General features: G+C 38.9%; 2 protein-coding genes across 6 annotated transcripts; both read right to left on the bottom strand.

Annotated features, from left to right (window-relative positions):
• Positions 1-383: 383 nt before the first annotated feature.
• Positions 384-4,021, bottom strand: hspb15 (heat shock protein, alpha-crystallin-related, b15). Its single transcript, XM_077240647.1, has 3 exons — positions 3,574-4,021; positions 3,362-3,425; positions 384-3,181 (listed from the first exon to the last, which is right to left on the bottom strand). The coding sequence occupies exons 1-3, from the start codon at positions 3,929-3,931 to the stop codon at positions 3,025-3,027; spliced, it is 579 nt and encodes a 192-aa protein (XP_077096762.1). The 5' UTR covers positions 3,932-4,021; the 3' UTR covers positions 384-3,024.
• A 505-nt stretch (positions 4,022-4,526) lies between these two features.
• On the bottom strand, positions 4,527-15,680 carry dab2 (DAB adaptor protein 2). 5 transcript variants are annotated; one of them, XM_077240627.1, is made up of 16 exons: positions 15,337-15,402; positions 15,225-15,260; positions 12,160-12,416; positions 11,858-11,997; positions 11,579-11,677; positions 11,309-11,440; positions 9,570-9,653; positions 9,187-9,213; positions 8,774-8,824; positions 8,578-8,640; positions 7,450-8,067; positions 6,436-6,568; positions 5,577-6,215; positions 5,308-5,480; positions 5,074-5,166; positions 4,527-4,919 (listed from the first exon to the last, which is right to left on the bottom strand). In XM_077240627.1, the coding sequence occupies exons 3-15, from the start codon at positions 12,290-12,292 to the stop codon at positions 5,092-5,094; spliced, it is 2,367 nt and encodes a 788-aa protein (XP_077096742.1). In that variant the 5' UTR covers positions 12,293-12,416; positions 15,225-15,260; positions 15,337-15,402; the 3' UTR covers positions 4,527-4,919; positions 5,074-5,091. The 5 variants fall into 5 exon arrangements, with proteins under 5 accessions (XP_077096742.1, XP_077096745.1, XP_077096741.1 ...); XM_077240630.1 differs by lacking the exon at positions 7,450-8,067 and having other exon boundaries at positions 15,337-15,680; XM_077240626.1 differs by having other exon boundaries at positions 15,225-15,365.
• Positions 15,681-27,317: the final 11,637 nt, after the last annotated feature.

Genomic DNA, 27,317 nt, shown 5'->3' with positions numbered 1-27,317 from the left:
GATTTTACAGCGGCGCTGAAAATCCAGCGGCGGCGCTGCGCCGCTGCTGAATACATTGTAGGGGAAACACTGGGTTATGTTTAACAGTCACATAAGGATAATAAGCTATTCATTGTGGAGTGTGCATGGTGAAGTGAACCAATACCTAAACTTTTGCCAATATCTTCGGATCGGAGATGCGCCTGTTGTTCAAATTTCCCACGATCAAAGAGTACACTAATACGCATGTGCACAGCAAAAATCACAACTTGTGCTTGCTGCGAACGCAAGTTATTTAAGGTGTCTCAACTGTACACAGTCTACCTATAAATTGTATTGCATTAGAAAAAAAATTCAAACCAAGTGGCATCTGCAAAAAGATGATGCTACTAGACAATTTCTCAGAACTAGATTCACTTTGTTTAATCATGTTAAACCAGTTTGTGAAATTTTTTGCATAAAACGTTTGAGAAACATATTTTTTAATTGATATATTGTTATATAATGGAAAATACATTAAGTTTGTCTAAAGTGTCAACAATCATGCCTCACGTTTGATATATTAGATATTAACAATATTGCAATATCACCTCAAACATTCACCTGAAGCATATTTTGATATGCTTCAGTCATTCACTCAAGACATCAAGAATATGAACTTAACGTGCAAAGTTTAAAGCTGAGCGTTTCTCTCGCATTTCTAGGCCTCTTTTAGGCTACCGACAGCGGCCTATCAGGGATACTGGCATAAATTACACTAGCATAACATTTGCCTGATTTTTACAGCAGGGCAAATGAGTGTAGCACTGAGCCTGCAAATTCTTAGCATGCATGGCTTTTAGTAGGTTAGGGAAGTGAGTAAAAGAGATACAAGCCAAGATAGACAACCGAATTAAAAGGCAACCAAAAATGGTAGTTTTACAGCATTACATTCCACATTCTGTAAAGTAAAACTGCTTTAATCACCTCCAATGGTGATCATGAAAAAAATATTTAATTGCAGTTTTTTGAATTTCTGCCCTGAAACCATCAGTCTACTCATACTTTATATAATGTTATTAACAATCTTTGAACCGAACAAGATTCATTTTCCAAGACCAACATTCAAGATCTTTTTTCTTCTTCTTCTTAACATACTGAAGCTTCCTCAATACATCATAAAACACTAAATGTGAATAACAGATTTATTCCTGGGCAAAACTGTTCCTTTATGCTCACACATGCATGTAACACTGAAATGTGGAGATGTTGACAAATGAAACATTTATTGAGCCGTAAATCTTCATTTGCTCATTGCACAATCATTCCACAGACTGTGGAGCTTGGTGACATTCTCACTATTTCAACACCCTCCTTCCTCCTGAATAGCTTAAAGCTTGTAATGTAATTGGATATTCCCTGTGCTGTATTTTTGGCATGTCCACCATGTGTGCACTCAGTAAGTTAAATGATGGTGCCAAGTGGCAGTTATAGCCTACATGCCGCGGTGTTATATGGTGTATATTTACTGACTTAGTTCCAACCCACAATTTAATCTGGCATGTACTAACAACAGTCATCATAATCATTTTAATAAGCTCAGACTCTGTATAACACAACTGATGGCACATTCATTGGTCTTAATTGACTTATTGATGCAATAAATAGATAACCAGGTTTTTAATAGCTGTTTATGCTAATTGATTTTTAACATATGACATTTGATTGTGTAAAATCTATATGCTCACATACTGATCCCTTGACAACTTGTAGGAATGACTTCGAGGAAGTTGTTTGTGCCTTAAGCAACAAATTCAATTCTGCCAGATATGGATAGATATCAATTATGTGTGTTATTTGCACACTTGCACACTATATCCAGCTCAGAGTCTAATAGAACCTGCATTAAAGTTAACTTTTTGGAATCAGTTCAAAATAAAATTCAAGAAATCAGAAAACACAGGAAAACGCATCATATGGTTAACGTTGCCAGTGGAGATCTTCTGAAGATTTATAACATGGGGTAGATGCTCAATTGTCTGTAACATACATCTTGCTATTTTAAAAAAATCATTTTACGGATGCTGAATTGGCACTCCATTCTATAAATAATAGGCCCTTCTTCTGGCCAACTAATCTTAGAGAAATATTTGAATCATACAAAGAAAATAGAACAAAATACTGACCATTTGGGAACATGTTGCTGTTTTTACCACGAATAGTGTAACTGAGACATGTCATTTGATTACTGCTCCTGACCAATGTGATGAAAGCTATGGAACGCATCCAAAAATAGTCAAGGTACAACTGTAGAGGTAAGACGAAACCTCTCTCTGTACTTTTGATCACCTCCAAGAAGGACCAAAGAAGGAAGGCTTGTGGTTTCATAACTGCCACAACCTACCGCACAAGCAGTGTGGTTGTGTAAAGTTCAGGACACATAATCTGGTGTGAACTCTATGACTTTAAATAGCATCATCTATAGGATGTGACATGAAGCTCTACTCGGCTGCATGATGCTGAGAGTTAGTTATGCTCACCTATTGATTAGAGGTCACCATTTCAGTGTCCTCTTGTTAAATATATTTACATTATTGTATTGTTTTATTGTTACACATTTAGTAAAACAAAATAAATTTTCTAATCAATCTATTTAGTCTCTCAAAATCAAACAGATTGTCCTGGCATTATATGACACCAGCCTCAGTATGAAACCCTTTTCAACATTTTTATTCCAGCCTGAAATAGAGTGAACTGGTGATCTCTCTTTAGTCTGTCAGTACTTACTGGTAGTAGGATTGATGATCTTAGAAGAATTCATATGAAGCACAAATTGTGTATTGCATAATGGTCAAATAATTTAAACGAAAGTTTAAATGTAAAGTTTAAATGTAAAGCTAGTTACTGTCTGCACAGTAATGTTTGTCATTCGGTAATGGTTCAAAATATGAGACATATTCTCTTGCAACTCCAGTATTTACAAATGCTTGGTTAACCATCAAAAACAAAAGGTTAGGAAAACACAGTCAATACTTGTATTGGGCATATAAACCAATAACTAAGTTACTACTTAGCAGGCAACTGTTTGTCCATCATGTGAATAGGGATGACAATCTCTCCAGGGAGCCTGGTATTAGAGCCAGGTAATGGGACCTCAACTGAGAGAATACCATCTGGAGACAGCATGGAGTTGATCAGTTTTAGGTCCAAGTCAGCTGGAAGCCTAATGAATTACACAAGGAAAATGAAACCAGCCATGAGTAATGATGGAGTAATACCCTACATTATGTAAAGCTGAATAACATGTGATGCAAAATACAGTATTAAAAATTATTTTCATTTTAACGTATGAGTTAATATGAGAACACACATAAACAACAAAATAAAACAAAAGCCACCTTACTTGTATTTTCTTGTAAAGCTTCTTGAGATCAATCTGTGATTATCATACCTTTCCTTTTGATTACCTATTAATGAAAACAGATATTAAAGAACATGCCTATCTGAATGAAATGTGATTTGCAGAATGTGGTCGTTGTATGTGCTATTTTTAGTAACATAAATATGAAGTGCATTATAAATAGACAAAAGCCAGACATATCAGAGTCGTCATACCCGCTATCTCCAAATAGCCTTCCTTGGTTTTGATGCTTATCTCCTCTGGAGAATATGGACTGACATCTAGACAGACTTTCCAGTTTTGCTGTCCTTTCATTTGTTCACACACAGATTCAGAATCCCGTCCAATACATGATTTAGGAGTAATCTCCATGCACAAAGAGCTGAAGAGAGGTAAACGCATAGATCCTGGCCAGGTCGATGTCCCTAATCTTTTCCTGGCTGAATCTATCCAGCTAACCTCATCAGGCTCAAGGAAACACGGGAGGTCTGTGTTTTGGTTGAAAAGGTTTTTTAGTGTTCCATTCTGAAGAGGATCCCAGCAAACATTACGGTGAAACAAAGGACGAGGCATCTTTAAACTTAATTTCAAAACACTTTGTTTTGGAGCTTTGAATAGCTTATTCTGATATAGCAACAGTAAATCTGATATGCAGACTTGCGAAAAGCTACAGAAAGTTGCCACACACTTCTTTTATACTGTTCTTGTCTATTAAAGATTCATCGCAAATTATCCAGTCCCAGAAGTCAACAAAGAGACTTGGCAAATCTTTCACCTCTGTGTTACAATCTGACATACACAGAATGATGCCATCCTGTCTGTATTAATAGAACTAAAGGGGTAATGGCAAATTCTTGGCACATGACAATGGGTGCACTGGTAATAGTGTCGTTTCATTAATGGCCTCTGTAGTCTGGTCACATCTTAGTGTCCTTACTTTTACTATGGTAATGAATGCCACTGTACAACAGTATGTACTTACACAGTCTTTTTCAAAGCTCTAGAGAATTCCTGTCAGCCCTGTAAACATTTAGAGTCAGAAATACAATACATTAAATAACACTGATAATTGCTCAGATTCTACTACCTGATGCTAAATTAAGCAAGAGGCTAAACTATTCCTTATGGTGTTTTAACACAGGGGAAAAACAAAACACAAAGCCAGATATTCATTCACTTTCTTTAATGACAAATCATTAGGATTAAGCAGATTTACTTCGTCATAAATGCTCAGGATAATTGCATAGAGAAAAATCATTTACAAAAACAATCATCTTTTATTATCTCTCCTTCTCAATTACACTCTACAGAAGAACCTTACTTCACAAGTGACTTAATTTAAATGGGTTGATCTGAATGGGCTGGAAGACAAAGGGCTGATCTGTGTTCAGTTAGAAAGGCAAAGAAAGTGAGGCAACAACAGATATACAGTGGGAATGCGAACAGAATACAAGATAAGGTTTTCATGAGCACATTTGTTTTCAATGTAGTAGAATGCTGATAGCAACTCTACATTGCATGAGTTTCTCTGGCTCAGCAGCACTGGATCAGTGGCAGGGTACTGAAATAAATATATAAACAGCTAATTATTTATTTCAGTGCATTTATGTTAATAAAACAAAGCCTTGCAATGCATTGACATTTGAAATCTCTAAGAAATGTTATCCATGTATAGCTAAACATTAAGAAATGTTTGAATATGTATAGTTCTGTACCAGCAGAGCTAAAGTTTCTCAGGCAAAAGGATTTCCCCCAAACGGGTCCCCAAAAGCATCTGCAAGGGCAGCAGTCTGAGTGGCTGGAGTGCTCTGTGAAAAAAAAAAGTTAAAAGACAACAAAACTCATACACAAAATAAATTAATTCAAAAGATCAACAAATTAGCAATCCTATAAACATTGTGACATTGTCAGTGTTTTTTCAACATTATAAAAAAAAAATGTGCACATACTGTATTCATAGGTGGTGCTCCAAAAGGGTTAGTTCCAAAAGTGTCATCAAAAAGGTTTGAGCCTGCAGGGACTAGATTAGGAGTGAAGGTAGCATCCAAAAGCCCTGTGGCTGGGACTGGGGTCAGACCAGCAACAGTTGCAGGGGACTGCTGAGGAGCAAGTTTGGAAGTCCCTGGACACAAGATGAGGAACTATAATGATCAAACTATCAAAATTGCTATGCTGCATGTCTTCAATCACAAGTAGCAGCTGATAATTAAATGTGTACCATTTGAGTTAACAGAGATTCGGTTTATGTCAAAGTCATCATGATCTGCCACCTCCTGAGCCAGGCCAACCTTACTGGAGAAGTACTGGTCAAATGAGCCATTGGTGTTAGGACCAGTTTCTTGTTCTGCTTTCTGGGGCTTAACCATCTGGAAATTTTTGAACATGTCTTTTCCAGTCTTCTTCTCTTTCTCCCCAAGGGGGTCCAAAGCTGTAAAGGCACTTTTGACCACTGGGGGTTCTTCTTTCACTGGAGGACGTGGTGGAGGGCGCGGAGGAACAACTGCACCCTGCTGCATACCCATTATTGCATTAGGAGGCATCATGGGAGCAAATTGGTTTGCTTGGAAAGGACTGGCCACAGGACCAGCGTTGGGCCAGGCCCCAGCAGGTGCTGCGGTTGCCGGTTGACCCCAGGCTTGTGAGGCAGCTGACGGACCAAAAGGCAAAGCTCCTTGCTGCCCCCAAGCAGGTGCAGGCAGGCCTCCAAAAGCAGATGGTTGAGGAAAAGGATTTGGTTGTCCTGGAACCGTTACTTGAGGAAAACCACTCTGAGGAAACATTGTGGGTGTTTGACCCCATGGAGATGGAGCTATCCCAGGAGTTTGAGTGACAGAAGTAGGGCCCAGAGACAATGAACCTACAGGAAAGAAAAAATAAATAAATAAATAAATCTCAATCATGCTCATACTGTATATTAATTTACAGTATAAATGCAGATTTAGTAAAAAAAAATAAAAAATTGTCTACATAATACCACACTTGATAGTTTCTCACACAGGAAAAAAATAACTGAAGTAAAAAATAAAAAGTAATTATGAGATCAGCCAATTCAGTTATACTAAAAGCATGCATTATACCAAGTGCATTGATGGTGGAGGAAGGTGTGCTGTTGAATAAATCCGCTGGAATGGATGAATTCTGATTCGAGGACTGAGACTCCTGGGTTGGTGGAGCAAAGAGTTCAGCTCCAAACATGTCATTCCCAGGTGACTGTGGAGGCACAATATTGTTTAAAATCATTTTTAGTACTCTGCAATTAAGCAAAATTACAGTGCCAACTGACATGAAAATTTCAAAAAGAAATATATTTGGAATGCTGCTGCCACTGAGAAAGAGCCCAATTTTAAATCACCAAAGTTGTGTCATTGAGAAAAAAAAAAAGGGGGGGGGGGGGGGGGCTAAGTTTAAAACACATACACAGTATATCTGTAGATGGTTTACTTGAACAAATTTTTCCCCTGCACAATTAAACTGAGGTACAAAGCATGCAGTTAGTCATATTATTGCTTTCAGGGATTCCCATGACATTGTTGTGTACAGCCACAATTAAATTAGGTTTTAAAAAAGCAACTTTAAAATGAACCGTTTTGTATGGATGCATCTAGCTTCTAGAGTTGAGTAGAGAAAAAGTCTATTAGCATAAAACTTGGTAGCTTTCCTTATCAGCAAAAAGTTTATAATCAATTTAAGACACACACAGTACATGGACAATAATGTCATGTCCCTCAACACAAGTTAAAAATGTGACCGTTTCCATCCAATTTTTCCAACGTGCCCCCCCACCCCCAAAAAAAAAAAAAACTCCCCCTAAACCCAACTATCGGTGTGAGTGAGTTGTATGAGACAGACTACAAGGACTTTAAATCATAATAATTTAAACATCCATTCTTTCTCAAGTCTCAATGCATTTAGACAATGTGAACATCTTTACATTTAAGTACAAGGTGCATACTTTTTTATTATTTTAAAATTGATTAAATTTAACAGCATTTATGCAATACAGCACAGTCCTTATAGTCTCTCTCATCAATGGTATGTGAAGTAATACAGACAGAGAGCTTTATAGGGGGTTTCTCTTGCCACATGTTCACCTTCCCTCTCCTCCGCATGCATCCAGACCTCGAACTTTGGGGTGGGGGGCAAAAGACCATCAAGCCTCCATTTTGAACAGAAGGTGGCGTGATGGTTTGAAACAATGTCAATGATTTACTTGATTCATTACACAAGAGAGCAGGACCTGATTTGGCTACCCCGTTTAAGATAGATGGGTTGTTCATTGAGGTACTCCAAAATGGATTCTGGCTAAAGAGGGAATAGCAGTCACTGTTCAGATCGCTTAAAGGAAGCTGCTTTAATTGTGCATTTGGACTTTTATGGCACAACTGGGCCCCGGACAGTCGATTAAACTGCTGACTGTGTGAAGAGGACTCTTTACTTAGGCTTTGCTGCAAGTCTGGCCCATTTAAGAGGAAACTAGAAAGATCTGACTTATTGGAAGAAAACATGGAATCTGATTGTGTGAAATCATTCAAGGGAGAAAAGGGATCATCACTAAAGGGATCGGAACTAGGAGTTGGGAATAGATCTGATGTGAATGAAACCGGTTTGTCATCCGATTTATTGCAGAGAGGAGATGGGTAGCAGATGAAAGGATTTTCTTGATTGCCATCAATCACAACAGCAAAGTCAAGCAGCAGAACACTCTCAGGCTGGTTTTAGAAGAAAAAAAAATGTGAGGTAGACTATGAAACATACTGATGGAAAATAGTAAGGTAGTTATAGCATCCTATAACATGAAAGTTTCCATAGAAAGCATCTTAAACACCAGTAATTGAAGTGCTCTTTTCCCGTTTTATGGGTTTGGGTGCCATCTACTGGCCAATGGGACTTTCCCGAAAGCATTTCTAGCAGTGATAAAGTATTTGGTTATGAAAAGGCAAATGCTTTAGACCCTTAAATGAGAAAATAGGGCTGATGGATGACTTTGGTAGATGTTAACAGAAGATACTGGCAAAGACTTTAGTATGTTAAGAACTCAAAAGGACATAAAATTATGTCTAGGGAAGAAATATAAGACAAGAAATCTAGCCACATGTATCGAGGCAAACTCTTTGCTCATTCTAAAGTCTGGGTATAAATATAAAAGGAATTATTTAATAAACCACTTAAAACATGCCAACAGCAGATCCACTGCAAAATGTATACTGTAGAGTCATTACCGTAGGAGAGTGAATGTCAGGTGGAGTCGACATATTGCCAAACAGGTCCATCTGCTCTACGGTCTGAGAATAACACAAAACATGTAACCTCTAGTTTATTTTCTGAGGATTCTGAGGTCCATTTGGAGTTTTTTTTTTTTTTTAATTATCTAATCTGTATGAAATTGCCATTTTGTATGAAGTTGGAAGCACTTACTTTTACAGCATTTTCCTGGCCATCCAGGGTGAGTAAAACATCACCACCATTCTGATGACCAAACATTAAAGGGTTAGTTCACCCAAAAATGAAAATTCTGTCATTAATTACTCACCCTCATGTAGTTCCAAACCCGTAAGACCTTCGTTCATCTTCGGAACACAAATTAAGATGTTTGATGAAATCTGAGAGCTTTCTGTCCCTCCATTGACAGCAACACCATTGCAACTTTCAAGGCTCAGAGAGGTAGTAAAAAACATTGTTAAAATAGTCCATGTAACTACAGTTACGGGTTTGGAACGACATGAGGGTGATTAATTAATGACAGAATTTTCATTTTTGGGTGAACTGACCCTTTAAAACATGAATGGAAGATTAAAATAAAATATTGCCCAAAAATGGTTTACACCCACCTCAATCACGGTGCCATTTCCTTCACCCTGCAAAGTAGTAAAGATTTCAGTCAATAAAATTAATCTAACAATAGGAAAAACTGTTAAAAATGTTTATGAAAACAACATGTTTTTCAAAACCACAGTTTATGAAAATCTGCATGTTCAATTTGAAAAGCAGTCAACTATTGAGAGCTGTTATGTTAAAAATAAATACATATATCTTTAGTACTCAAAATAGCTTAGCAACAGACAAATCTCTAGACAAGCCTACAATCTTCCTGCATGAAATATGTACAGTAATAACAAACTCGTTCCTCATATTTTAGAAAACAGTAATTTAAAAAACTCTAAATAAATGTAAATGATTTCTTTTTAAAGTATTACAATTATATTCACATCACCTTTAGTGCAGCCTCCTGATCTTTCTTCTTCAAATTGAAGATTAGTTGAAACAGATCCTTCAAATCAATGACCAGAGTCTCGGCCTGTAAGAGAGGAATCCAAAGCAGAATACATGAGTGCTCTGCTTACACTGTGGATAACATTCCATCCACATTGTAATAGTTTTTTTTTTTTATATATATATATATATATATATTAGTGCTGTCAAACGATTAAAATATTTAATCGCGATTAATCGCATTAATGTCATAGTTAACTCGCGATTAATCGCATTTAATCGCACATTTTTATCTATTCTAAATGTCTCTTGATTTCTTTTTGTCCCATTATTTTTTCTCATTTTAATGCTCTTATCAACATGGAAAAGTGGATCGGCTTGCTTTGTGCAAATGTTTTTTATTGAAAACAACATTGGCATATATTGTGTTCAATTTCACACTAAAACATTCTTACTTGGAGCAAATAATCTCTCACACAATGTAACACTGTCCATCAATAAAAGGGTGAAAGAAATACTGACGAGGTCCTGATATTGACGAGGGGGCGGAGAATTCGCATCAGCTGTGTGTGTGTGTGTGTGTGTGTGTTTGGCCATCATCAAGTGGTATTTCAGACTGGACGTGCTGCGATGATGATAGCTCAGTTCACAACGACAAAACACACAGATCACTTTGGTCTCGTCAATGGAACCATTTGGCAACTTTTTAAAAGTAAACGTTCCATTCAGAATCTTATTGGCATCCATTTCGGTGTCTCGCGCTCGTCATCCACTCAAAACTGGACGTTTTGAACGTTCCTATAACATTCAGAAATAACGTTTTTATAACTTAATGGGAACGTTATGAAAACGTTCTTATAACCTAAAATTGTTAGCTGGGGAAGAGGAGAGATTCGCGATTGCACTGAACATGTTTTAAGTGCAGGCACATATTGTCTGAGCGAGCCCAGAGAAAATTCTAACAAGAGCAGCGTGTATCTGAGAGCGCGCGACTCGAGCAGAGAGATTCGTGCTCGGCACATTATATTCCACGCGCGAGCAGAGAGATTCGCGCTCGCGCATCCGGCTCGCAAGCCCAAACAAGTGTGTGCGGCGTGCCTGTTGTTTTGTTTCCGGTCTAGCTAGATCCGCTTGCGCTTTCAAAACGTCCATGCCGCGTCCTATTGCAAAAGCATGTGAAAAAAAACTACAAAGTTTGCTAGGCCAAAAAGACCGTTAATCGCGCGATAAAAAAATTAACGCCGTTAAAATGGGTTTGCGTTAACGCCGTTAATAACGCGTTTAACTGACAGCCCTAATATATATAGATTTTTTTTTCTATGTGAATATATAGTAAAGTGTAATTTATTCATGTGATCAAAGTTGAATTTTCAGCATCATTACTCAAGTCTTCAGTGTCACATGATCCTTCAGAAATCATTATAATATGATTATTTGATGCTCAAGAGACATTTATGATTATTATTACAGTTGAAAACAGTTGTACTGCTTCATATTTTTGTGCAAACCGGGATACATTTTTTTCAGGATTCTTTGAAAGTTCAAGAGAAAAGCATTTAATTAAAAAAATTTTTTTTGCATTATTATAAATGTCTTTACGGTCACTTTTGATCAATTGAAGGCCTTTCTGAAGAAAAGTATTAATTTCTTTAAAAAAAAAAATCATATTGACCCCAAACTTTTGAACGGTAGTGTATAATTTATAGATATAGATATAGCGTTTGATGAACGAACACTGACCTGCTGAGCTGTTTTTACAGCAAAAAACTGGTGTTGCCCCTCTGCCCCGCAAACATATCCAAAGGCCCGGTTATCAGTGACATCACGAGCAATGAAAGCGATCTTATTCACCACATGTTCATGCTCAATTACCTAAGAGAAAAAGAGAAAGCAAGAGAAAAAGAGAAAGCGAAAAAAAAAAGCATGCTATAAAGTCAATAAAGATTTACAATGACATAAGGCCAGTAATTAATTTCACAAATCAACTTAAGTATCCACAAAACTACTCACCCCAGTTCTCTCATCAACAATTTTGATTCCTGTTAGAGAGATGTTCACCCATATTCTTTGCTTGTGCTTGCCTTGAGTACGAGCAGCTATTGCCATGCCCTGTACACAAACAAAAGCCGAGTACAGTTCCTTCCAACAATAACTGCACCATTAAAACACTACGAACCACCAAACCTGCTACTATTAAATATCAGCAGCCATTAATACACTAAGATCTAAAGGACTTAATCTTTCTCATTCATATATATATCAAAAAATAAAGCCATCTTGAATATGCACCTTTAGTTTCATCATGGAATCCTGACACATTTTATCCCCTCTTGCTTCTGGGACATCATCCACGCCAATAAGCTTGGCTTTATATCTCACTCCATCACCCTGAAACCTGGCGAGCAGGAACTCATCTGTCTTCTCTGGGACTATAGAGGAACAGGATAAGCATAATAAATATATTGTATATACACACACATACATACACACACACACACAAAGAGAGAGGGACAAAAAAAAAACATTTGCATTTGTTGGCTATAGGCAACATTAACTACATTTAAAAAAAATAAGAGGCGGCCCGACTGTACTTTTCCTCCTTTCCCTCCAGAATGAAGTTCTGGTCACGGGTGCAGTGGGTGTGGTTGCAGATTTTGGCTCAGTGGTTGATGATGGTTCTGCTGGTACCACAGTAATTGGCTCTGCATCAGGTGGTTGCGACATGATGGGTCCTTCGTTACAGTAGAATGTAAGTGAAAGATGGGACAAAACCAGGCTGGGAGACAAAAATAACAAGGGGACAGACGCAGGTAGGATATTCAGCAAGTACACATTCTCAGCACTGCGCCTGGATGAAGAAAAACAAAAACAAAGGGGAAGATTATAAACAAATTAAATTGATCGTTGAGAACATTGAAATGTGAGCAGTATTTATTTTATTCATGATGCTCAGTCACAGGAACAGTTGTTGTTGTGTTTTTTTGTGCTTAGTTTTCATATTTAACAAGAACCATGTGTCTACATGTACAAGCAACTAAATCGTTTTAATTTAGAAGGCATCACATACTTAAAGGCAGAAGGCATCAAGAAACTTAAAACTCTGTCAACTAACTTAGACATAGGTTCTGTTAGTAACAGAAAGGCAGAGGAAGGAGAGGAAAGGGCATAAGCCAAAAAAAACAAAAAAACAACACTTCCTGCTTGCTTAGTAGGCAAAAAAAGTGCCAAATCAGTTTTCCATTCCTGAAATACAGGATTTATAGGAAATTGGCACAAAGGGGAAAAAAAAAAAAGAAAAAAAAGTAATCCCTCACTTCACTTCTATGCCTAATCTCCACATTTTAACAAATTCCCTGATTTAAATTTGGGACCAATAAAGTACTTTCAAATCAACAAACCAAAATATGCAACTTTTAGAAACAAAATGTATAATGAAGTAAACATCATGAACTAATTTCAAAGACTATGGAAAGGCTGTTCATCTCAACCATAAGATACAGAATCACACCACTCGTACAAGATCCCCCAAAAATGGATAAACAACTCCACAGACATCAATCAGTTAAACTGACTGAAACGGTGTCTTATTCAACAAAGGAAAGATAAAAGATGACCAAATGGTCTGAAAGACATACCTTATGAGCAGCCAATAATGTTTAGCTGTGTATTTTTCAGCGGAAAGAGGAAAAAGAAAGCAAGAGAGCAAAGGTGGGCAGACCAAAGTTTGAGCAATTAAATCCTGTTAATCCTTCTCCAGCAGCTCATCAGCCTAAAAAACACGTCTCAAATCCCATGATTCTTAAGATTACCCAAATGTTCTCATTTCAGCACTGGTTTTGGGGCAGAATTACTCTTCCCGGTTTATATTTGAGAAGAAAATCTGTCTGATGCACTCAGATTATCTGTTCCTTATCTTACATGACTTTGTTATGACCAATATTTAGCGCAAGCTTATGAGTTTACATAATCATAATGCAGCAGGAGCACAAAGCAGTGACAAGATAACAAAATAGAGCAGAAAATATATCAGGGTCCATTACAAAAAAATTGCCATCATGAAAGCATTAAGGTTTTATAACTAACCCAAAGTTTTATTAGGTCATATGACCATGAGCATCTTTTTAACCTTTACAACAGCAAAAAAAATAATAATCAACATTTAAACATGTATACACACTATAAATGAGAATGTAGAAAAATTAAATTGGCAAGTCAAGTACATTTCGAGAGCAATATGACAAAACTCTTAACTGGTAGAAGAGTAATTTTTATGACACTAAACAGCTGACAGAGGCAGAGATATGAACCGTTTATCAGCTGAGTTTTGATTATCAAGAGCGGAAAACAGTGGCAGAATGGCTGTAAGATAATTCTCATTACTGCCTATCCAGGGTCATACAGTGCAAAATAGACTGTAATACAGCAACCATAAAAGATTGGCAAGTGAAATGAAAATTATTGTACAAGATGACACACAATCATGAGTGTTTTCTGCGTTTACAGTACAAGCACCCAAGCAGGTAATCTGCATGCGGTCTCACACAAGCACATAATAAAATGGTGATAAAAAGTCATCTGAATTGCCCAGATGATTCAGAAATTCTGTGATAGACTGAATGACTGAGAATATTCAGAGACACAATCTTGTGACCATCTACACATTAACCCAGATGAGCCGGGTAAGACATGATGGAGGACCACACAAGCTCAGAAAATGAGGTCTCTGAATTCTATTATTTTTTAAATATATTATTATTATTTTTATTTAGAATTTAGACCTTCCTACTGACGGTTTTGAGAACTTCTGAGGTCCATATATCTGACACTGGGATATATCAGAACACCTTTCAGTGAAATTCCTATAATTTCTTGTTTATACTCAAATGAGGACTGATCTCATGGCCCTGGCTGTTCAGTAACTTAAATGAACCCAAAAGTCACAACAGTTAAGTTTCATTAAAACAGGATTCAGCAACAGTTGAGGGTGTTCATAAACGGAGGCAAAATTCCACCTCAGCAGTATCACAAGCATGCAAGTTACCCATTAGCCAATACACAACATGTCCAATACATTAATAACTGATTAGTACGTAATTTAATTTTTTTTAAAAAAATACAAAGTCATAAGTAAATGCCACATACGAACTTAGTATACATATGAAATGTGAAAAGGTAATTTTTAACTTGATTGTAATTTTTCCTGGTTGTGACACTGTCAAAGCACAGAATTTTCAATAGGCTACATGAGAAAATGTATGTTAGGCTTGCTAGGCTACACTAATATGTTATAATAATTAGTATTATTTTTAGAATTTACGTAGTAGACTTCAAAAATGTAGCACATAATTGTGTGTATTCAGTATCCTCTCCCCCTCCCTCCCTAGCTCCCTCTCCCTCCCCTCCCCCTCCCTTTAAAATAATTCACTTGTTAAAAATATAAAAAGTTGACGCTCTTAAATGACACGTGGGCAAATTCAAAAATCACGTGTAGCCTAATCATGTCGTCATTTCATTTTAAAAAAAAAATAAAATTATCATTGAAACTTTTCGTTTATAATGCCATCAAGTCAAATATCAACACATGCCGAACTGACAGTCAACTATCAAAACGCCACAGGTAACACTATGATGCCGCGCAAGAGTCTTTGTAACTTACCGCAATATTGCATTCTTGAACTCCACACCTGAAAAACTGATAACAAACTCAAATCAATGCTGATGAGCGCCGTGGACAGTTTGAATGAGTGTAAAACCAAAACCACTCTTACTCCAGACAGGCGGTCCTCCTCCTCAAACTGCTCGCTCGCTACCGAGTGCCACACTGGCGGAGACTTGAGCGCCTCCCACAGGAACCGCGCACCTTATCTTTACCTTTATAACAATGCTAATACCACTGATTGATTAACCTTGAATTGAACACTCTTTTTAAATTAATAATGCAAACTCTCTTGAAAGATTTATTAAAATGACAGTTTGCATAGGCCTGCATTTAGCCTACATAGAAATTTGCAGATTTCTTTTGCATTAAACCATGGAACATTATGAAAGCCAGCAAAGAAATGTAGCTCTCTGTTTGTTCCTTCGTTCATCCTTCCTTCCTCACTACCTTTCCTCTGCGGACACTGCTGACATACAGTATAATAGCTTGCCAAACGGAGAAAAGGGGTATAAAAGAGATGAGAAAACTAACAAAGGGCAATGCAGTCTCTCTTTTTTTTTTTTTTTTTTTTTTTTTAAGGAATTGTGTAGGCTATAGAAACAAAACTACACAAATTAAACGGCTATCAGTTATCTCAGGGCAACAGGTTCTGATGGACTTGATGGACAACTGATGGATTTTCAGCTCAATGTGCCATTAACAACCATTTATTTTTCTGTTTTATTACTGATATGTGAATATTTTAAAAGGGAATAATGATTATTTAGGGCATATCACTCACACGAGCATTTGCGGTGTGACTGATGTCATCATTCAGGAATCATTGGCATATGCTTGATTTGTCATTTGAGATTTTCTTTGTTTTCTATAAAAACTTATTTGGCTGGCAATATCAGTTGTAAGAGTTGTACACAAGAGTTGGTTTATGGTATGTGTCAGAGATTTCACTTACTCAGCTTCCTGCATGGAAGAACAGAAGGCTGCTTTTCCATACAGATTTTAGTTTTTGCATTGTCTATAGGGATAAGAACTGAGAAATTACCAAAATCTATGTACTAAATTCTGACAGCTATCTGTATGCAAAGTTTGCCTCAGAAATGAATCAATTACCATGCTTTCCTACAAGTTATTTGCATGTGTAGTCTTAAACTAAAATGATAATTCTGATTATTTTAAATAATTATTATTATTATAATAATAATGTATTTATTTATAGAGCACTTTTTAGGATTGAATAATAGTAGGATTTAGAAAAAAGAATATTATGATTTTAGATTATGTGACAAAGTATTACAGATCTAGATGTTTTAGTGTAGTTTTTAAGGTTGCAAACACAGCCCTTCATCAATCATCTCCCAGATGTGCAGAAGAACTGAGTGAAGTCTGAAGTTTTTGAATTGCAATTGGACTAATCTTCCAGTGTTAGTGCCCCAACAACAGGAAAAGAGGAGAGGAGTGCAGTTCATGTCCGATCCACCTTCCTGAGTGAGCCGAGGGGAAGCGTCTGAAACATTAAAAAGTGGTGTTCTCAGCACATGTTTTACAGGACAGGATCTATGTTCACTTCGACTGGGCAAAGGTCCTCTTTGACCCTGCACAAAGACACCATCGGAGCTGTATTGTTTTGTGACATGGTTGAATTTGATGAGTGGAGAAGGCAGCTGACTTAGCACAGATGAAGAGCAGGTTGCTAATAGGTCACTTTGAAAAATAGGAATCTACACTTATAAAAAATACACGTGTTTATTATACACCATATAATGTGCCATAAATACACCATAAATGTATTATATACATACACCATCAAATAATTTATATGAAATATTTCAAATAAAAGTAATAATAGTTTATCTCATCACACGCAGATCCTTATATGGGATTGTGCATTATTCAATTCAATTTCAATTCAAATATAGCGCTTTTCACAATACATATTGTTTCAAAGCAGCTTTAAAGAAAGTGCATTTCAGAAATGTACATAGAAAAATACAGTTAGTTAATCATTTATTAATTTAGGGCATAACATATTGCCGGCATTGAGTCGTCTCTTCACAGGCGTTTAGTCATCTCATCACAGGCGTTGGGGCATCTAAAGTCTCCGTGAGAGGCTGGTACAAACTGGAGCTGACGAACGCTATTTGCCTCGGGACTAGCGTCCCAAGATAACAGCAGAAAAGCAGATGGGAAATAATTAGCATAGCTGCTGTTCATAATATTAATGCATTCGATCTGATTCAACAGTAGTATAAAAGGTAAGCATTATGTGAATGCTTGGCTAAAGAGATGCGTCTTTAATCTAGTTTTAAACTGGGACAGCGAGTCTGAGCCTCGAACAAAATGAGGAAGGCTATTCCAGAGTTTAGGAGCTAAATGTGAGAACGCCCTCCCTCCTTTAGTGGACTTAGATATCCTAGGAATGACCAGAAGCATTAAAGGGATAGTTCACCCAAAAATTTAAATAACCCCATGATCTACAAAGCCTCAAGTTAACTTAGGTGTATATGACATTCTTCTTTAAGATGAATACAATCGGAGTTAAAAAAAAATGTCCTGGCTTTTCCAAGCTTAATAATGGCAGTGAATGGCTGTTTCTGTTTTAAAGTCCATAAAAGTGCATCTATCTCTTACATGGGAATGTGGATATATGGGCATTTCCATAAATAAGAAGTCCAGAGTAGAGTTCTACTCTGCAAATTCTGTGTTCTACTCAAATTCTAGTGTTCTACTCTACAAATTCTATAACACAGAAAACTAGTTGATCCCCATTTTCTCACTTCAGTTTAAACTACGTTTTTCTGACCACGAGAGCCTTGACTTCACAAACATGCTGAAATCTCAAACAAATACTATTGACATATCAGAAGTCCAGAGTTTTTTCCTTTCTCTTTTTAATGATAACCTTAAAAGGAAAGTTCATCCAAAAATGGGGGTGACATGCCCCCACGGAAGAAAATTTTGAAAAATAACCCCTGAAATGATGACTTCTGGTGAATATTGTATGCTATCATACATTATAGCATATTATAATACAACTTATTAGGCCTATATAGAATAGCAAAGTAGGCCTTATCAATATACAAGACTGAACCACATAGATTTATGAAGGCTATCATGATCATTTTGCCAACAATGAACCATGGATTTGTTTAGTTTATAATACGTTTTATTTTTTACTTAAACAAATACAACATATTGTTATGACGGTGGAAGGTGAACCCAGGCGCAGACAGGATGCAGTGACACAAGGTTTATTATAGACAGAAAACAAAACCCACGAGGGGGCAAAACATGAACAGAAAAAGAAATAACAAGACTAGGACTGACAAACTAGACCATAAACTAACTACAGAAACAGGATTAGTAATTCACCAGACAAAACACAGAAGGTATTCACAGGTAAATTAACACACAGGTAGAAAATCACAATGAACCGACACAGGACAGCAAACACAAGGGGCATATAAAGGGAGACACTAATTGCGGGAACAGGTGAAACTGACTAGACAATAATGACAAGACGAGGGTAACAAGGGGGCGGGGTAACGTAATGAGACAACACAAGCACATGGCCCAAACTAAAGGCCATGTGCTTGTACAAAAAACATGGGTCTGTCATGATCCAGCCTCAAGACTAGGGAAAATCAAGGACAAGAAGGCCGGATCATGACAGAACCCCCCACTTAAGGAGCGGCTTCCAGACGCTCCTCAAGCGGACATCAGACGCGAGACAAGACTGACTGTGACATTGACAAAAACCAACAAAACATGGAAAAAAACAGCAAAGGCATTCATGAAAAAACAATGACAGGGTTGGGATGACACAAAAATAACAAATACGGGAGGGGGGGGGGGGGGGGGTGGAGGGACATGAGAGATCATGGGGGATTGTCCAGTGTGCATTAGGGCTGGGCGATATGGCCAAAAAAAAAAATCCCAGATTTTTTCACAAAAAATCCGATTTACGATTTAAATCGATTTTTTTCTCTACGTACTTAAAATCAATCTGCAGATGACAAAGAAATTGTTCAAAACAAGTTTTAACTTTATTTTGTTTTAATATTCCCTTCTGGGATTTGATCTCCATTAAAGTGCAATCAGAAACAACAAGCCAAAAAGACAAGAGGACAGGCCCTGTCTTTGAAAACAATGAAAATGTAACATAAAATAAAATGGCTGGATTGGGATTGGGGGGGATGTGTAAAAAAAAACAAAAAATTTGCATCACAATAAGTGTATTGTGATAGTCAAATGATTTGGTAACTAAACATAATTTTATTAAGTTTACTGGTTTGCTACTGTTTTTATTATTGCTTAACACAAATTTCACAATTTCAATTCAATTCTTGTGATTTGATTCTGATCTTGATTCAATATAAATTCCTTTGGATAAATATAGGTACGTAGTAGCTACGTACTACTACCTAAGAACTATCGTACTACTATCTAAAAGTAGATACGTTAATGTGTTAATTGTTCTCCCAAAAAAAAAAAATCACCTAATGCTGTAAACATACAGAGAGCCCTGTCAGCTGGTATTATTAAAGGTTAAAACTAACTCAAATTAAATATAATGCGTTTTTTATTTTATAATGCGTCTAACTAACATGCGTGCTATGGGTCATTAAAAGCCATCCTGAGGTAAATATAACGTTACGTGGCATATGTTGTTCTCCAGCTGTTTTATGGACATCTTTCCGCGGTTGAAAAACACTGATCGATCGATTTTATTACATCTCGGTAAGTTTGTAGTAAACAGTAACAGATGTTTGGGTCACGTGCCGCTTGAACTGAGATCTGTCAGCGTTCTTTCACGTCACATTTACAAGCGCCAAAACGGTGTTTATTGTTTGAATTTTGTAATAAAACTGACAGAATCTGAGAGCTGAGAATCTGTTTCATATCGATAGTAACCTGCTCTGTCTTGTCTGTCGGTGTCAGTGTTCTCTTTGCTTCACGATTTTTCTCTGCGCGATAAAATGGATGTGTGGCGTGAGAGCGTTTAAAAAGTGACAGAATTGCATCTCTCACAGTGAACTCGTGAGAGTTGGGAGCCCTGCAGATTCAGCTTGTAAATGTTTTCGGCGGGTGTGCTTCTGCTGCCGCGGTCTTGCTCATTTGCCATGTTGTTTGTGTATCTCTATCATGGCAAGCGCTGAGCCCGGTCGGAACTACGGGAGCCCAGATGGGAGCGTCGGCGGTTGTTAAAGAAAAAAACGATTTTCATTCAAAAAAATCGGCGTAAACTACACATTCGAGGTAATCGATAAAATCGATTTATCGCCCAGCCCTAGTGTGCATAGGTGGAGGAACGTGAGAGTTAATGGGGGATTGTCTAGGGTGAATAGGAATGCTGGGGTTCTTAGGTCCACGGGGTGAAGGCTGGGGACAAGGAATCCAGGCAGGCTTGGACGGGGACACACGAGGAAAAGTCTTGGGGGAAACAGTCCGGGGTTAAGTGGTGACAGGGGTGACCGGGGAAACATTTAGAGGTTGGGTGACAGCGGGAACCGCTGCAGCCGGCACTGGAGCGAAGACAAGGGGTGTGGCAGGTGGTGAAAGATCGGGAAAGGAAGGCGCTGCGGCTGGCTGTAAAGCTGGGACAGGATCCGTGTTCTCAAAAACAGAACCTTCGCTCTCCGAAGCAGACTTGGAACCTGCACTCTTCATCGCCGTCTCACCCCTAAAATCCACTGGATCTGTCTACGGCGCGGAACGTCAGCGTCGGGGATGCTGAAGCTAATCGCGGCCATTATAGTCAGGTATAGGTAGCAGGTATAGGTAGTATAGCAGGTATATAGTATAGGTAGCAGGTCTATTTTCGCCGCTTGCTGCGTCAAGCAGCACAGAGTATATCGTACCGGGTAGGAAGTCAGACACAGAACGGCATAGAGGATCCGGTCGATTTTCAAAATAAAACACCCTGTGGAGACCAACGCTCCGCTGCTGAAACGCGTCTGAGACGCTTCCAGTGGACTTTGACGCCGAGCTAGGGACGCATCAAAAACGTGGCGCTGACGTTCCATGCCGTAGACGGATCCAGTGGATTTTAGGGGTCAGAAGCAAAGTTCTCTGCAGCAGGCCTCGAAACGGCACTCTCCGCGGGACGCTCGGGGACGGCACTCTCCGCGGGACGCTCGGGAACGGCGCTCTCCACGGGACGCTCGGGGACGGCGCTCTCCGCGGGACGCTCGGGGACGGCGCTTGCAGCAGCGGGCTCGGGGACGGCGCTTGCAGCAGCGGGCTCGGGGACGGCGCTTGTAGCAGCGGGCTCGGGGACGGCGCTTGCAGCAGCGGGCTCGGGGACAGCGGGCTCGGGGACGGCGCTTGCAGCAGCGGGCTCGGGGACTGCGCTTGCATCCTCATCGATTGCTCCTGTCTGCCTAGCTGCCTGCTGTGTTTTTTTTGCTTCGAGGCTGTAAGCTCTGTCTAAGCCTCGTATTAGCTTTGTATTTCTTTCTGTTTTGAACCATCATTTGCTACCATTTCTAGTTGTTTATACTACTAAATACAGCTTAGACAACATCTCAGATTAACCAGACATCGCTAGCTTCCGTTATTGTTAGCACAACACGCTAGTAACTCGCTAGCCTGTTAACGCGCCACCCGTGCACTCAGTTATTTATTTGTTTTTCTCTCGCGCGCCCGCGCCTCTGAGTTCATAAAAAGCCCAGGTAAGTAAGAATCAGTCAACAAACACGGTGAGTAATGTCTTGTCCTGTTATTGTCACCTGCACTTCATGTTACATGTTTAGCATAGCCTTCCCCGTCGGCAATATAGGGTTTATATGTGATAAATGCAAGGAAACAGTCAGGCTGACGGAGAAGATTTCAGAATTAGAAACACGCATCCAAACTTTAATTGAGGATAGTAAGTGTGCTAGAGCTTTAGATTCTATTTTGGATGCGCCTAGCATAGTGAACTCTTTACATGATTCGGTTCCGGCTGAATTATTGCCTGTGCAGCCAGGCAGATGGGTGACAGTGAGGGATCGCTCTAGTCGCGGATCAAAAAACCACTCTTCCGTTCCGATTACCACAACAAATCGATTTGCCCCACTCAGTGAAACACCCACTGAGAATTCTGTTGATTGTGCCCTGGTAATTGGCGATTATATTACACGGAACGTGAAAATAGGGACACCAGCCAACATAGTCACATGTTTGCCGGGAGCCAGAGCGCCTGACATCAAACCAAATTTAAAAGTGCTGGCTAATGCTAATCGTAAATTCTCTAAGATTGTTATTCACGTCGGCATTAATGATGTTCGACTCCGCCAGTCGGAGATCACCAAAATTAATATTAAAGAGGTGTTTGAACTCGCAAGTACGATGTCAGGCACTGTAATTTGCTCTGGCCCCCTTCCTGTTCGAAGGAGTGATGAGATAGTTAGCAGATTGTCATCACTCAATGGCTGGCTGTCTAAGTGGTGTCCGCAAAATAATATAGAATTCATAGACAATTGGAAAAGTTTTTGGGGCAAACCGGACCTGTTGAAAAGAGATGGTATTCATCCCTCCTGGGATGGTGCTGCTCTTCTCTCTAGTAACTTGGCTCATAGTCTTAGAGACAAAACATGACAATCTGGGGCTCAGGTCAGGAAGCAGACAAACTGGCTAAACCGACCGTCTGCTAGCGGCCTCGCGTCACCAAGGTCAGATAAATCCCATCACATAGAGCCTCTTTCACCTAGATATCATCATATAGAGACTGTGTCTGTTCCCCGAATTTGGAAATCCAAAAAACGTCCAAACCGATCTAAGGTTAAAAATGTAATTGATATTCATCAAATAAAAAAATAGATATAATACAGATGAGCAAACGATAAATCTTGGGTTGCTGAATATTCGATCCCTTACTTCAAAAGCGCTCATAGTTAATGATTTCAGATTATAACCTAGATGTGCTGTGTATGACAGAAACCTGGCTAAAACCAGACGATTACATTACTTTAAATGAGTCCACCCCCCATGATTACTGTTATAAACATGAATCTCACCTGAAAGGCAAAGTGGGAAGTGTTGCTGTAATTTATAGTAATATTTTCAAAACCACTAAAAAATCTAGTTTTAAATATACTTCTTTTGAAGTGTTGGTGCTTAATGTAAAAATATATAATGTAAACGATAAATCAAGTTTGAGAATTCTGCTGGCAACTGTATACAGGCCACCAGGGCACCAAAAAGATTTGAATCAAAGAATTTGCTGACTTTCTATCAGAATTAGTATTGACTGCAGATAAAGTCCTAATTGTTTGTGATTTTAATATACATGTAGATAATGGAAAAGATGCAATGGGATTGGCATTTAAAGACATTCTTAACTCTATTGGAGTTAGACAACACGTGTCAGGACCTACTCATTGTCGTAATCATACTCTAGATCTAATATTATCACATGGAATCAATGTTGATGCTGTTGAAATTCTGCAGCAGAGCGACGACATCTCAGATCATTATCTAGTCTCATGTAAATTACATTTAGCCAAGGCTGCAAAGCCAACTCCGTGTTACAAGTATGTTAGACCTATCACTTCTGCCACTAAAGATTGCTTTATCAATAATCTTCCTAATCAGTTTCATCGTCTCAGCATCCCAGATAGCTTAGAAGAACTTGATATTGCAACATAAACTTTTAACTCTCTCCTTTCCAGCACTTTAGACACAGTTGCTCCGTTGCGCTTAAAGATTAAAGAAAATAGTCCAACGCCGTGGTACAACGAGCACACCCGGGCCCTTAAGAGAGCAGCCAGAAAAATGGAGCGCAACTGGAAGAAAACAAAACTAGAGGTATTTAGGATTTCATGGAAGGAGAGCTCGATTGCTTACAGAGAGGCTTTAAAAGCTGCTAGATCTGCTTATTTTTCAACCCTATTAAAAGAAAATAAACATAATCCAAGGTATTTATTTGAAAAAGTGGCTATACTAACGAAAAAGAAAGCTTCAAGCCCAGAAGTTTCCAAGATACACAGAAGTAATGACTTTATGAACTTCTTCACTTATAAGATTGATAATATTAGGGACAAAATTATAACTATGCAACCGTCTACTACAGCATCACATAAGGGAGTGCATTATAGTCTCCCTGAGGTAAAATTTCATTCATTTGTTGCCATAGGAGAGGAAGAATTTTGCAAACTCGTTAATTCATCTAAATCGACAACATGTATGTTAGACCCTATACCGACTAAACTACTGAAAGAGATGCTTCCAGAAGTCATAGATCCTCTTCTTAACATTAATTCGTCTTTGTCTCTAGGATACGTACCAAAAACCTTTAAGCTGGCTATGATTAAACCGCTTGTTAAAAAAAATGCAACTTGATCCTACAGAATTAGTCAATTACAGGCCGATCTCAAATCTACCTTTTCTGTCAAAGATACTAGAAAAGGCAGTATCCTCACAACTGTGTTCCTTTCTTGAAAGAAATGGTATCTGCGAGAATTTCCAGTCAGGATTTAGACCGCACCATAGCACTGAGACAGCTCTCATTAGAGTCACAAATTATTTGCTCTTATCATCCGATCATGGTTGTATCTCTCTATTAGTGTTACTTGATCTTAGTGCTGCATTTGACACCATTGACCACAACATTCTCTTAAATAGACTAGAAAACTATGTTGGCATTAGTGGAATTGCATTAGCATGGTCTAAATCATATTTATCTGACCGCTATCAGTGTGTAACAGTAAATGAAGAGATTGTCTTATCGATCACAAGTTCAGTATGGCGTACCACAAGGCTCAGTACTAGGACCGCTGCTGTTTACTCTGTACATGCTACCTTTAGGAGATATCATTAGGAAACATGGAATTAGCTTTCACCGTTATGCTGATGATACTCAGCTCTATATTTCTTCCAAACCTAACGAAACTCACCAGTTCACAAAATTATCGGAATGCATAGTTGATATCAAAAATTGGATGACTAGTAATTTCCTACTACCAAATTCTGAAAAAACAGAGATTCTAATTATTGGACAAAAAACTTCCACACGTAATAAGCTAGAATACCGTCTAACACTTGATGGCTGCTCTGTTAAGTCTTCGTCGTCAGTTAGGAACCTGGGTGGGCTCTTTGATACCAATCTTTCATTTGAAAGTCACGTGTCTAGTGTCTGTAAAACCGCATTTTTCCATCTTAAAAATATATCTAAATTACGTCATATGCTCTCATTGACAAATGCGGAACAACTAGTTAATGCGTTCATGACATCAAGGCTAGATTATTGTAATGCTCTACTGGGTGGTTGCCCTGCACGCTTAATGAACTACAGCTAGTTCAAAACGCAGCCGCACCTTACCAGAACCAGGAAGTACGACCATATTAGCCCGGTTCTGTCAACACTGCATTGGCTCCCTATTAAACATCGTATAAATTTTAAAATATTGCTGATTACTTACAAAGCACTAAATGGTTTAGCTCCCCAGTACTTCAGCGAGCTCTTAACGCATTATAGTCCTTCACGTCTATTGCGATCTCAAAAGTCCGGCCAGTTGATAATACCTAGAATATCTAAATCAACTGCTGGTGGTAGATCCTTTTCTTATTTAGCACCAAAACTTTGGAACAATCTTCCTAACATTGTCCGGGAAGCAGACACAGTCTGTCAGTTCAAAGCTAGACTAAAAACACATCTCTTTGACCTAGCATTCACATAACACTCTATAGACTTCTATAATTCAATATTAGGCTGCTTAGATTAGGTCAGCCGGAACTGGGAACACTTCCCTCAAATCCTCATGTACTCGTTACATCATAAGAAGAATGGCATCTACGCTAAATTTAGTGTCTTTGTTTATCCCGAGGTTTTCCCGCAGCCTGCTGGATCCAGGCCGTTTCCAGATCTGACGAAGGACTTTCGCCTGGACCCGATGACAATGCAGTGCTGAAGTGCCAACTAGCCTTTCCCTATGGAGGATCCCTATACCACTCTACAGATAAATTGTTGTGGAATTTTTCGGTTCGCGTACCTACCCAAAATGATAAGATAAAATAAAAATTCTGTATCAAAATTTATAGACAAATAGTTTGTTTAGGCATGGTTTGTAAGGAATTACAAACCTGCGCACATATATTCAAACGCACATAACTATAGAATCAATTCTTAATGCGCATGTGAACGCCATCAGCGTCTATCACAGGTTCACGTTTAAAGTCTGTTTAGAGAGAACGGTGTCGTCTTAGCGGCCCCTAATTTAATAACAAATGATCATTTAGACGGAAGTGAATCAATAAAAACTAACTTTAGCTCGAAAAAACATTTTTCAAGACCCACTATAAAACCAAACCAATCTCTGTTACCTTAAATTATATGTTTATCTCTGTAAAGCTGCTTTGAAACGATCTACATTGTTAAAAGCGCTATATAAATGAGGATGACTTGACTTGCAGCAGCGGGCTCGGGGACGGCGCCCGCAGCAGCGGGCTCGGGGACGGCGCTTGCAGCAGCGGGCTCGGGGACGGCGCTTGCAGCAGCGGGCTCGGGTACGGCGCTTGCAGCAGGTTCAGGACCAAGCAGAAACGAAGGACGGGAGGCTCCCTTCCTTCTCTTCTTCCTAGGTCGCGGTGCAGACACCGTTGGCGGACTGGTGAGTGGTTGGGGAACCATGGCGGGATCTGTGTCTGGGGTTGGAAGATCAGTCTCTAGGAGGGCTGATTCCGTCACGGAGGACTCTGATGCTGACTCCCAAGAGGTCCGTCTCCCTCGCTTGCCGAGTAGACCTTTGGGTCCGGATGATGTCTCGGGAGTGGAAGTGGGACCAGCTTGATTCCCCTGGGAAACAACACCTAGGACACGACCCTCCGGAATCACTGGCAGCTTCACTGGTGGTGATGACAAGATGGACCCCCGGGACTCTCTCCTCGATAAACAATCCACCATATCAGCAAACGAATGGCAAACCAGCCTCGCCCATTCAGCCAGGGGTGGAGGAGAGTTGAGACTAAGGATGGCTGGCGCGAAACAGACGTTCCGAAGCTTTGCGAGATCCAGAAGCAAAGATGATTCGAAACACTGATCCGAAGCGTGATTCAAAACACCCACGTCACGTGACAACAGCTAAATTAAGCGTCTAAGTGTTTCATCAGGTG

The sequence above is a fragment of the Siphateles boraxobius genome, unplaced genomic scaffold (genome assembly GCF_051911475.1).
Source record: "Siphateles boraxobius isolate OS27281-9 unplaced genomic scaffold, OSU_SipBor_1 24, whole genome shotgun sequence".
Taxonomy (NCBI): domain Eukaryota; kingdom Metazoa; phylum Chordata; class Actinopteri; order Cypriniformes; family Leuciscidae; genus Siphateles; species Siphateles boraxobius.
Note: the sequence above shows the minus strand (reverse complement) of the source record. Positions and strands in the feature narration are given on the sequence as shown.